Below are 13228 nucleotides of genomic sequence, written 5' to 3'. Positions count from 1 at the left end.
AGCAGGGGTTTTATTACTGTGTCCATTATCCATATTTGTTATTGGCACGTCTATATCTGCAGTGTATTCTGTGGCATGTAATGACTTTGTCAAAATCTCACATTATGAAGTGAATCTTCATTTGTAAATTGTTTCAAGAAATGCATCCATCTGCAAGTGTATTTAATTTTTCTTTGTATGTAATTGCTGCATTAGTGGATCAGTTATCTGCTGTTGACTCTTTGATTGATTCTATGAATTTGGTTTATGAAGATGATGATGGAGAAACTTTTGAGGACCTGTTTAAGCCCAGCAAAATCCCAAACCCTCATTTTCAGAGATTATATCAGGTGAGATGAACTATATGGCATTTTTTAAAAACTTCTTTTGTTAAGATGTTTCACTTTCCTGTCTTTCTCTCTTTCACATTGGAAAGATCTGCAATGTGAAGATGGGAATGTAAATTCTTTTGTGTTTAGCTATGGGGTAGCCAGTGATTTTTGTGTTGTCCTTGACACAGATTTTATTCTTCAAATTTCCATTTTCCAAGAAGCAAGGGAAACTACACCTGTGCTGAGGTGGTTGCAACAGCATCAGTGATATTCACGGGCACCTAGACTAGACAAGTTAGAACTTGCTTGGGTATCTCAGTGCTGTACTGCCACGATCATAATGCAGGTGTAGACTCAGTCTTCAGCTTCTGGGCAAAGAAAGAAATGGACTGAAAACCAGGGATCCCTTCAGGTCCTTATTCTGTATCCCATCAAATCCTGAGCAGAGTCACTTTTCTGTGCATTTTTGCATCTAGCAGTGGTTCCAAAACAGATCAGTCTGAGATGAATTTGATCAGGACTAAATGGTTAACATTGTTGACATTTAAAATATTTCATTTTGAGTGTCTGAGCTGATGCATTTTATAGGCAAGCAGAACAGTTCACACTTCTTGCAGTTACTGTATTAAGCTGTCTACATTTTGATTTATATTCCTTTCATATCATGAAGATTGTCATCGCAACTGTGAGGATGAGAGACTTAATTGTACATGGAAATTCGAGCATTCAAAAAATGACACAGCAAATTCAAAAATAAGGAAAATTACGATGCAATTTATGCAGCTGCATAATTGTGTTGTATACAGAGCCATGGAGACATACTGAGTGTGTGACTCCACTCTGAAAATTGACCAAAAAATGGTATTATAGCATCCATTTTCATCCTATCTCAACAATTCCAAATGAAATTTTTGCAGTTTCAAGTAGGAAGAAGATGCTTTTTTAAATTAAGAAAACTTACCCTAGCTTCCAAAAGCCATGCTACCTCATTATTGTCAAAAGAGGCAAAGAATCTGAAGGTCATGTTTATGTTTCAGGAGCACATGTAAGCCCACTGTCTTCAAATCCTACTCTGATTGACACCTGAAGAACTCAGTGTTCCCATCAAATTCGGCCAATCATATTGACAAGACAGTGTGTAACTGAATGCAAGATTTGGTCAGTAGAAAGTTATTGCTAGGCAAGAGCTTAAAATGGAGTGACCTCTGCATGACTTGTATTTTAGGAAGGATTGTAAAGCTTGGGTATTATAAAACAAATATGGTTTTGCTTGTAAATTAAACGCATGGAGGATGGAATTTCCTCTTTTGTATTGCTAGATACGATTCTGCATTCTTTTGGTTCAGTGGCTGTCACCTATCGACAAAAGATGTTTCTTTAGGTATGCCATTTGTCTTCTGAAACAGTATGATGCTGTTGTCCCAGCAGTTGAGTCAAATGCTGCTGTAAGAGAATAACTGCCTAACTCACCAATTTCCTTAGAGGATGACAGGATTTTGTAAGGGTGAATGCTACTGGTTCAAAAAAGTATTTGACTGTGTCAATGTACTAGGTAATATAGAGTTCCTGTCCACAGTGCTTGCTGTTTATAAAGCCTGAAATTACCAGTCCTTCTAGTGCTTTCTTTTACCCGTGCACAGCCCCAATTTTTTGTCTTGGTTACAAAACTGCTATTAATACATATAAGCTGCAAAAAGATTGTTCTCTCCTTTGCTACAAACATGTTCCAGATTTTAATATTTTTGCTCTTAGACCAAGTGACACTGCTGGTTCCTTAAGAACTGTGAAGAAAAATTACATGTTGTCTTTTGAATGTAGCCAGTAAATTGATTGGGCTGAACAGGACCTATAGATGGTTTGGAAAAATAACTGTGAAGAAAAGATGAACTCCCCCTTCATTTCCTTGCTCTGTTGCCTCATGAAGATATTTGGAATGATAAGTGACAAGAGCCAGAACTTAAACAGAAACATCAAGCTAAATTATATCTCTGGAAGTAGTGGTAGGCATCAGGAAATGACAGAGTGGGTGGAAAGAAGTTGCTAATGCTTGCTGGAGTGGAAGATGAGGAATATCCAGAGCTTCAACTTTTATTCATTGCATCTAGAAAAGCCTAAGTGAACTTCCATAGCTTTTGTTGGTGGCAGACTTCCAACATCACTGTTTAAGTTGTTCATCTTAAATATTTCTAAATTTGAAGCACATAGGACATTTGGGGAATGCCATGTGTTTTATTTGATAGCCAAATAAACAAATTGCTCAACAATGATTGTTCTGTACTGGGGGAAAAGTTTGTGGGGATGGTGGCCTGCAGCATCGCATAGTTTGTGGGATCCAGCTGCAGAGCATGCATCTAAATATGCTGTAATGGCTTTTGTTTGACCATGTGCAAGCAACTGTAGAGGATTGAGCTTGTTTGTAACTGGTCGGACTGTACAGTGATGTCCTTTCAAAAAGCAGAGCAGCAGGGGGACAGGAGGTAGCTCACAGAAGTCTGTGAGGGCTTTCAGCAAGATGTAATCTTACCTTTGGTTGAACATAGTGATCTGTTGGAAGGTTGTTTTAAAATCGTCACAAACTAGGTGTAAACTGAACTCAAAGGCGCTTGTGTTGGCATTCAGTTCATACAGACTTAACCACCCTAAAGCTAGCGATCTAGTGTGTGCCGAGTTGTCCAAGTCTATTCCATAATCCATGAAAAAATAGCCTTGGAAAGTTCTTGTTTTGGAGATCATAAGCACGTGATAGTTGTAGTTGTGGAAGTGAGTAGGTGACTGGTATAGACTATATCTTTTAGATAGCTGAATCTGTCTCCCATGTTCTAAGGCTTTAAATACTATCAGATTCCTGCAGGATTTATCAATTTGCTAAAATACGTTCCTGCAAAAGTGTGTTCCTAGATGCTGTATGGAAGGGAACAAGGCAGGATGCTTTCTTGCAGTAAATTCCTGTCTATTCATGCATTTATGCCGCTGCTTATTATGGAATTAATATGTGAAAAGCTCACTTCATTACATCCATTGACCAGTATCTTAGCGTGACCCCTGTTCCTGAAAACTGTTTGCGTCTCTAGGCTGGGTATGTAAGGAAATTAGGAAGAACAAGGAGGAGGTAGTACATTGGTGACAACATACATGAATAGAACAGTGAGTCTGGAAGCCAGTGGCAGTGTAGGTTGCTTTGTAGCCAGTGAAGGTAGGAGTGGTTCTTGCTGGCCACAGAAGGAAAAGAAAGCAAGGTTAAAGGGTCTGTTTGGGATTAGAAACTTCAGGTTAAGTGTGTTCAACTTCATCTCCATTTAGTGCCTGAGTTTTGATGGTACCTGCCATCTCAGGTTTCAGAGGTCATCATCCACTTTGAAAAACAGGAACAAGTGGAGGCTGTGGCTACTCAGTCTCAGCTCTTGCAGCTGCACATGCAGAGGTTTCAGATGCAAAAGCCTGAGAAACACATTCATGACGGGGGACTTAAGGTTTTTTTCCTTTGTGAGTTTAATTCAATCCCCTAGTGGTGTTTCAATATTGGAATTTTTTTTTGTATCACAAGAGCCATTACTGCAGCTTCCAGCAACGTTTTTACTCTCTTTCAAAATAACTATGCCTTAAATCACTACAAGTGTTTCCAAATCAGTAGCCTTGTATGACTGCCTCCTTTTGAAAGTATGCTCCAATATGGATTGGAATCTTAATGGCAGCATGAAAGCACATCAGTATTGATGTGTAGCATATGGTCTGGAAAACCATATTTCTTTATTGGCAACTTTTCAGCATGACTAGAGGGGGGTTTTGTTTGCTTTGGTTTTGTTTAAATTAATGTTATGTGTGACAGCCAACAGGGAACAAATCTCTGCCGTATTTCTAGTTTACTACTGCAGTAGTTACCCTTACACTTGTGTCTAATTCCGTGTGGTGGGTTGACCCTGGCTAGGGGCCAGGTGCCCACCAGAGCCACTCTATCACTCCCCTCGTTCACCAGACAGGGGAGAAAAGGTATAACAAAAAGCTTGTGGATCAAGATAAGGACAGGGAGAGATCACTCACTAATTATCATCACAAGCAAGACAGACTGAACTTCGAGAGGAAATTCATCTAATTTATTACTAAGCAAAACAGAGTAGAGGAATAAGAAATAAAATCAAATCTTAAAACACCTCCCCCCACCCCTCCCATCTTCCCGGGCTCAACTTCACTCCCGGCTTCAACCTCCGCCCCCTTCAGCAACGCAGAGGGACCGGGAATGGGGGTTACGGTCAGTTCATCACACGGTGTTTCTGCCGCTTGTTCATCCTCAGGGGGAGGACTCCTCTCATCATTCCCCTGCTCCAGCGTGTTCTCCTCTCATGGGAGACAGTCCTTCACAAACTGCTCCAGTGTGGGTCTCTCCCACAGGGTGCAGACCTTCAGGAGCAAACTGCTCTGGTGTAGGGTCCCCCACGGGGTCACAAGTCCTGCCAGCAAACCTGCTCTGGCGTGGGCTCCTCTCTCCATGGATCCACAGTCCTGCCAGGAGCTTGCTCCAGCGTGGGCTTCCCATGGGCCACAGCCTCCTGCAGGTGGAATCGCTACACCCCCTCATCCTCCCTCCATGGGCTGCAGGGGGACAGCCTGCTTCACCATGGTCTTCACCACGGGCTGCAGGGGGATCTCTGCTCCAGTGCCTGGAGCACCTCCTCCCCCTCCTTCTGCACTGACCTTGGTGTCTGCAGAGTTTCTTACATCTTCTCACTCCTCTCTCTGGCTGCAAAAGCTCTCTCTCTAACTGTTTTTCTCTTCTTTTAAATATGTTATCACAGAGGTGCTGATGGGCTTGGCCTTGGCCAGCGGTGGGTCCGTCTTGGAGCCAGCTGGCATTGGCTCTATCAGATGCAGGAGAAGCTTCTAGCAGCTTCTCACAGAAGCCACCCCTGTAGCCCCCCCCACGCTACCAAAACCTTGCCATGCAAACCCAACACATTCACCAAGTACAGTGGGCTTGGAAAAATAATTTTCTCATGTATATCACATGATTTTATGTATGTGTGTGCCTGCACTGGTATCTATGTGTATATATACAGTTACACATACATCTCTACTGCTATCCCACTCTTCACAGCAGTCAAGAGATACTCACTTTGTTTTTTAAAATTCTTAATGGAATTTCTGTAGCCTGCCTCATTCCTTATTAACCTCATCTCTCTCCCTTTAGTTGGCTCCTGGACTGTTTGCACTGTCTTTACACTTTGGTGAAAAAGCCTTCTCCTCTGTAGGTCCTACCATCTGTTCCAACTTTGGTGTACATCTGTCAGGTCCCTTCATTCCCTTACTCTTTTCAAAGCTAATTTGCAAAAACATAGCTATATTCTGTGCCTCACCTGTGCACATTTAACTTTCCTCTTTCCATTTGCTCTTAAACTGGTGAAAGTTTCTCTTGTATGCATACTGAGTTTTATTGACCAAGAAGTAGTATTTTCTTCAAGGGACAACAAACTGTGACAGTAACTGGAATACATGATTGGGGTATATGACTTGTTGCCTGATTTTTGGAATGTATACAAATCTCTCCCATGTGACTGTTTTAGAAGAGAACTGCATTTATAACGGTAGAACTGCATTTTAAAGGTAAAGCAAGGTTAAAAAACTGAACAGATGCGGATGAGCGTTTCATTCCTGGAATTTTCCTAGTAATTTTTCATTCCAGTGAGTGTGGGTACACTCATCTGCATTAGCATTCTTGTTTAACATCATATTAATCTCCTTAAACAGCTGATCATGTGACTTCCAATCCAGTTATGGGCTGGAACATGTCAGCAATCTGAAGGTAGTGTCTTTAATATAGAGGATATTTTGCCTGCACCATATGATGTGAGGCATACAGACATTATATCAAAAGCACATAAACTAAAAGTTGTTTGTTTTTTTTCAACCTGTCTCTACAGTGTTTGCAGCACAAGGCTTTTCACCCCAATGAGCCATTGCCACCCATTGAACAGCACCTTTTAGAGATGCTAGAGATGCCCCATGTGGTAAAAGAAAGGTGTCAGGCTCCTCTTGAAAAAGTAAAAGCACTTTTCCCCCTAAAGGAAGTTTGCAAGAAAAAAGAAGAGAAGACTGCTCAAGACATCTTCAAAGACAAGTAAGTTGGAGATGTATTATAAATTTTTTGAAACTTTTTTCACACTTCAAATTGTTTTTGCTGGATGTAGCAGGCTCAGAGTCTTTTGAACCTAAGATCAATGAGTTACCAAAAAAATACTGACGAGTGGAGAATGTTGTGGTGCTGCAGTATGTCTGGGGTGTTTTGTGAATAGTGGTGTTACTACTGTGGGGCGAGTCACACCAGGAACCAGCCTGTATCTTCTTCATGTCTGTATTTGTTGTCACAGAATGACAGAATTCTTCAGGTTGGAAGGGACCTCAGAAGGTTTCTTGTTCAACCTGCTGTTCAAAGCAGAATCACGTGTGAAATCTAAACAGGTAACTCAGGGCTTCATCCAATCTGGTCTTGAAAACATCCAGGGATGGAGATTGCACATCCTCTCTGGGCAACCTCTCGCGTTGCTTGCTGTCTCCTGGTCATACAGTTTATAACTACCAGTAGGATAAAATAGTTCAAATAAGAATAATAGAGGGTCTAACTTAGTTTAGAGTAAATGCTGTGGAGCTTCAAATTAGATGTAAGATGGGTCTCCATTCTCAGCATGCTTTGTTTAGGTTGCTCTGTAGCTTTCATTTGGAATACCAAATTAAAAGAAAAGCAGCTTCATTATTGTCTGCTGTGCAATAAATGTGGATGTCTTGAAAAATGAAACTGTTATGGACTCTTCCTGGAGCATCTATTATCTGAACAGTTTTTAAGATAAAATTATTTTTTTTGTTATTACATATACTGTGTTTCCTTTATACTGCAGATACGAAGAATAAATGCTTAATTGCTACTGCATTGGTACTGTTGCCCCAGCCAAGTCGATTTGCTCAAATAAAATCTGCTTCTTAGAGCTTAATTTTTTGAATGCCTATAATATAACTAGTGGCTCCTCTGGGATGTCTGAGAGTTCTCAGTTGGCTCCTTCTCCCTCCCTTTTGTCATTTTTTAACTCAGGCCTTTCAGTGCTAGGAGCAATGTCTTTGAGCCATTTTGAGGCCTTGCTTAGCTGAGCTGTTGTATATCCTTTACCTTAGGTTGGCTGGAGCCTCTTCAGCGTATTATCTCTGGGAAGATGTGACATAGGAATTCTCACATTACTGCTGTGGAATAATGACCACATTTCTGTATACAGACTGGGAAACACCTTGCTTTTTATTGTGTTCATTGCTGTGTTTGCCTGTCTTGCCTTAGTGTGTCTGTGAATTCATACCGATTAAATTCTCTTGTCCTTGCTCTGTGCCCTAGTTTCTGTGTGTGTATACATACACTTATATGTGTATTTTAAAAAGTGATAGAACCAATTAAAAAAGGGCAAAATGTAGGTTCAAACAAGCTAGGGAGAGAATTTAAATAAAAAACAGTGACCTGTTACTGGTAGTTGCTTAAAAACATATTGCCCCAAAGGCATCAATTTGACAAGCAAGAAGGAAAGCTATTTTGTTTAAAAACTGGCTTCCTTCAGAGGGGTGTTGAAAGCAGCTATAAAATAGAGATAGAAATTGGTGTAGGGCATTAAAATAATTTTTAAAAAAAATCTGTAATAGAGGCAGAAGGATACAGACTCAACTATGCAAAGAAGAATGAATGGTAATAGGATTAAAACATATGAAAAAAAGGTGTTGCTGTAGTAATGAATGGGAATAGTAGTATTGTCAGTACTAAACCAGAAATCTTAACTTCATGTTGTTCTGTGTTTGGGGAAAAGCTGAGTGATTAAATTACTTGATAAAGTACGTCAGTCTGCAACAATGACTAAGGAAAATGTTAAACCCTGGATAACCTTCAGCTTATTAAAACTATCAGATCTAGATAATTTGCACTAAAGTGTGTTGAACAAGTTGGCTAGATATTCTTTTGATCATTATTTTTGTTTTATAAAACTGATTTATGTCTCCTATCATCATATTGACCTGATTCATCTCTGTTTTAATTTTTAAGGTCTAATGGGATTAAGGCAGCATAAATGTAGGCATGACATCTTAATACAGATTGTAATACTCAGCATTCATTTGTTTCACTTTTGCTAAGCTCTGTGTAGTTTAAAAAAATCTGGTAAAATAGAAAGCATTTTACTTTTTCCTTCTTAGGTTGGCTTTGGAGAGGCAGATACCTCATCCACATTTGCAGTATGTGAGCAGCTTATATATAAACATAGAAGTGGATGTCTTAAATTAATCTTGTATTTTATTAATTTGTCTCAAATAGTAGCTGCACGTTTTACAGTTTAAAATACTGCTAATCAGTGCATTACCAGCAACAGATTCTAAATGTCAGACCCTTGGCTGGTGTAAATGGGTATGGATTCATTAGTTTCTGCTGTACTGCACTGATTAATGATACCTATAGGTTTGGTCCTAGGCAGTTAAATGCAGCATCATCATTTATGATGTTCTCCTTCCCCCAATCCCAAAGCATTTTGAATCAGTAAAAATAATGCAAGAGGAAAAAGACTTCAAGACATTGCAATCAAGTGGAAAATACCTTTTGGAGAAAAATATTCTAAAAGAGAATTTTTGTTGTTCTTTGCACCTTTAATCAAACCACATCGATATACAACAATTTTGGTTCAAATAAAAGTTCTAAACTCACTGGTGTTATACAAGTGTCAGTTTCTCCATTTTACAGACAGGCATATTGGCTGTCCAAAACAATCAAGCAACTTGTTCAAGGTCAGCTAGAAAGTCATCAGAGTTGGGAATGCAGCAAGGTAACCTATCCTTGTGCTGCGGCATAACCAGTCATCATTTCTCTTGGAGTGATAAGTAAGGTTATGTTGGATGACAGGAGTTACTGAGGAGAAGGGATTTCATTTCAGTAGTAGCAAAATTAAGTAAAGAACAGAGAAGACTACTGAAACAAAGCAGGATACACACTGACTGTGAAGTAGGGGAGGAGTGTGCTATAGAAAGTAAAAAGACTGTACAAGTCTTTCTAATAGTTGATTGCTTCTCTAATGTGTAATGCAATTTTTAAAATCAGTTCTAACCTTGTAGAATGCAAAGTGACACCTAGGCCAGGATCTCTGGCTTTGTCCCTACATCGTCAAGCAGTTTCTTCTTTTCACTGCAATAGCAGAATTTTTAAGAAAAACTTCTTAGTTTGTTTTGGGATTCCTTGAACACAAGTACTGCTGTTTAGATTGCTGAGTAGCTTTCAGTCATTCTTAAACTGAAATTGATTCTTCTGTGTCAGTAGCCTGTCAAATTAAGTGACGCAGAACACTGTGTGTGATTTTTTTTTTTCTTTCCCTTTTTTGACTAGCTGGATTTTTTTCTGTTGCCAAGATATGCTCTAAAGTTTGGCACATTAGATGTTACAGTTAAATTCCTGGTTTGAATCTACACCTTGGTATATGTTAACTGTGAGGGTAAAGCTAGAAAATAGCCTAAAATCACAATTGGCCTTTTAAAAATAACAAATAGTCTTTTGAAAACATTGAGTTTTAGCTTAAAATGTCCTAAGAGAGTTCTTACGTACTTAATTGGGGTTTGTCTAGCAGGTTTTGACTGCTGTAAGTGGAATTTATTAAGCTCTCGTGATGGAGAATATGGGTCATTAGACTTAAAAGCTACTGTGTAAACAGCTTTGTAGTAGCTATCAATTTCAAGACGGGAACTAGCACATAATTTTTGAAGAGTAAATGAATTTCATGCTTAAGTGTTAAGTTTCATTGCTATTTCATGTTAAGAAGATCTGATGAGAATACCAAATGTCATGTAGTATACTGTAAATTATCAAGATTAACTCAATATACAGGTTCCAAATAAAGTGACTGGAGATAGTATGTGTTTAGAAAGGTGGAGAAAATGTATATGGGTAAATTCATGCCTGAAATAAGCATGAATAATCACACACCTTCAACAAGCAGTGCCTTTGTTTATGCTAAGATTAAGTTTGATCTCTTTCTACTGTCTTTGTGCAACCTGTGGGGAAAAATGAGGCACGGTTTAGTGTTTATTTGTGAGCAATTGTGTAATGAAGTTTTTTCCAGTGTTCAGTGTATATTTCATTGATTTACTGACTCCCTACTTAGGCTGGATGGTTTACTTTAAGTGTTTATATTCATTTCTGTCCTTCTCATTTGCAGCAGTGAAGATGGACCCAACCCTAAAAAACCAAAAATTGAAGATGAGGAAGGTAGCTTTAGCATCATAAAACTTACTGAAGGCAACGTCACCTCTGTAAGCATATTTTTACAAATCTGATTATTGAAGGGGAAGATTAATTTCAAGAGTATTATAGTGAATACACAGAATCCCTGAAAAAGGATGGGGTTTAGCTGAAACAGGACTGAAATATTGTCTGCTTGTAGATTTCAGACTCTATGCTAGAGATTGTAAAGACAACTTTCTCTGCCTTAAGGTATATGTTAGCACAAGGTTTCTGTCAGTCTTGCATATCTTAAGACAAAATTCTCCCCCAGTGACTAAAACTGTAAAGTGCAAGCTGGAGGAGCTGAAGAGAATAGAATCTCAGATTTGGGGTTCAGTGGTTGAATTTTGGTTTTGCTCTCTTTCATATAATCGGCAACATAAAGTTGCCTCTGTATATTTAATCAAAGGTATTGCTGTGATTTTAGAGACTGTTCTCTTTATTGATTGGGATTCTAAATCAAAAATTTGGCTTCATCTTGATGATACGTTAAACATCTAACTTAATTCCAGATATTGTGTACATGGGGAGATGAAGTCTGTATCATAACTGTGCACCTTCCTTTATTTCATTTTTTGAATTACAGGAAAAAAGGTGATAACTTTACTTGTTTTCAAACTGTCCTTTAAGGTTGTTTTTTTTAAAAGGCATGATTGATATTTTTTAAAAGACTTAAAATCTAAAAAGATTTAAATATTTTGTACTCGTAATACACACTTCTGACTTTTCCTGAAAAGTGGCATTGCCAGATTTAATAGAAACACAGAGAGACCAAGCAAGCTTATTGAAAGATTGAAGAATTATTTTGACAGCAAATCATAAAATTTTCAAATAAACTTAGGAGAATTTTGATTCCTGAAAGGAAATGCTAAGCAGTGTAATCTTTTTTCCTGAAGTTACTGTATCTCTTTTTCAGTAGGTGTTTATTTATATTTTACCTGGGTTTTAGTTCCTTTGTGAAGGTTTCTGCACTTGTATGCCTGTTTAGAGCTTTAGCTTTAAGATACCAGACTGGGCCAGAAAGGGTAGATGAATTGAGCGCAAGCTTTTAATTTTGAGCTTCCTATTGGAGTGGTAAACCAATGATTATGTACTCACATGCCTGGGAGCTCCCATTCCTCATTAAGCGTCTGTCAAGATTAGTGAGAGGTCTGTGCTACAGAAAGTCTCAAAGCTGAACTAGCAGATAGCCTGAATTACTGTGCTTCTGACCTCTAAACCCCTGAGAATATGGTTTGCTTATGAGAGTGCAGCATAGTAAGTGTAAGTCCATCTTGCTCATGTCATAACTAACCTTTGCTAGGAGTACTGCATGTTAAGATGCACTAAGACTTCCATTTTATGAGTCTGTATGCAGAGAAATGTAGAGCTTCAGTTTACATATGAAAATAAACAGAAGTTTAAAGATTCTTGTTGCCTCGCAAGAAAAGAGGCAGATATTGGCAGATGATCATATCATTTTTGGACCTTTTGTAGGTTGGCAGTGTTAACCCAGCAGAAGATTTCCGAATTCTGGTGAGGCAGAAAAATGCTGACTTCAAAGATGGTAAATGACTGTTATTTATCTTAATTATATTCCGTAGCATCTTCAGGGTTCCGTAAATGCAGTCCATTTGTCTAAACATAAGTTTCTAGTGCTATGTGAGATGCTCTGGAGCTTATTGCCTATCTTCAAGTGCCACTCAGCAAAGAAAGGTGTCGCTCATAATTCCCAGGGCAAAATTTTCCTTCTTCATTTGAAGGTCTCAGATAACTGTGTTTGTGTAAGATGGCATTAGACAGCTACATTGAGGCATCTGAGTGACTCCTCAGGTGTTTCTGACAGAAGATCCCTTTGTAGCAGCTGACTGCCTCATTCAGACTGTGTATCAGCTTCTCCCCTGGCTTCATGGTACCTTTCTGGCTTGAAGTGGAGGGCTCTTGGCTGCACGTGGTGTGAGAAACCTGTCTTCTGCTGTCTACTTACTCTGTTCTATGAAGGAATAAGAATCTAATGCATGGGATTTAAATCTTTACATTTAAAGATTGTTTCTTTCTGCTTGTTGTGAGCAAAAGAAAGCACAAGTGAATTTAGGGTGTAATAAGCATGTAGTCTGTGACTTTTAGAGATGAGAGCAGGCTCTGTGTGCACTGAATCTGTTCTCAGCATACAGGGTTTTGATACAGAGGTAAGGAAGAATAAAGCACAGGTCAGCCACTGTCTTGCATGCTCTAAGTCTGAAAATGCAAAGAAATTACTATTTGTTTGTATGGTATCTCCCTACTGGAAGAGCTCTACAGAGATATATGGATGGGGTCCTTTTTTCTTTTAAAATTTGCGGAGAGGCTGAAGTGAGGTGTTGAGTATTTCAGCAAGGCCTTTGGTCCTTTTGGAATACTTTGAGGAGTGTGAGTAGTATTTTGATTTATGATACAGTCTGTTAAAGCCTACATGGTGGTTGTTTCTCTCCAGAATTTCCAGACCTATAAGCCAGCTAGCCAGCTTTATACATGGATTTTGCATTAGATTCAGAAGAAATTGTTTATTGAAAAAACATTTGGAATTGTGTTCTCAAATCTCAGATATATTAAGATGCAATAAAAAAGCATTGTATGGTATATTAGAATACAGAAACTGTGAAACAGTTGACTACTTTGTAATGAT

At 38.8% G+C, this 13228-nt stretch overlaps 1 protein-coding gene across 2 annotated transcripts in view; it reads left to right on the top strand.

Annotated features, from left to right (window-relative positions):
- The window catches only part of XRCC5 (X-ray repair cross complementing 5), a 52916-nt gene that overhangs the window by 23878 nt on the left and 15810 nt on the right, over positions 1-13228 (top strand). Inside the window, exons 13-16 of one of the 2 annotated variants that reach the window (XM_075756979.1) lie at positions 196-329; positions 6224-6420; positions 10520-10613; positions 12061-12130. In XM_075756979.1, the coding sequence (XP_075613094.1) occupies positions 196-329; positions 6224-6420; positions 10520-10613; positions 12061-12130 (495 nt within the window). The remainder of the gene's footprint in view (positions 1-195; positions 330-6223; positions 6421-10519; positions 10614-12060; positions 12131-13228) is intronic. The other variant, XM_075756978.1, reaches the window with a different exon arrangement.

This window comes from Balearica regulorum, chromosome 6 (genome assembly GCF_011004875.1).
Source record: "Balearica regulorum gibbericeps isolate bBalReg1 chromosome 6, bBalReg1.pri, whole genome shotgun sequence".
Taxonomy (NCBI): domain Eukaryota; kingdom Metazoa; phylum Chordata; class Aves; order Gruiformes; family Gruidae; genus Balearica; species Balearica regulorum.
This window is presented reverse-complemented; position numbering and strand designations above follow the sequence as displayed.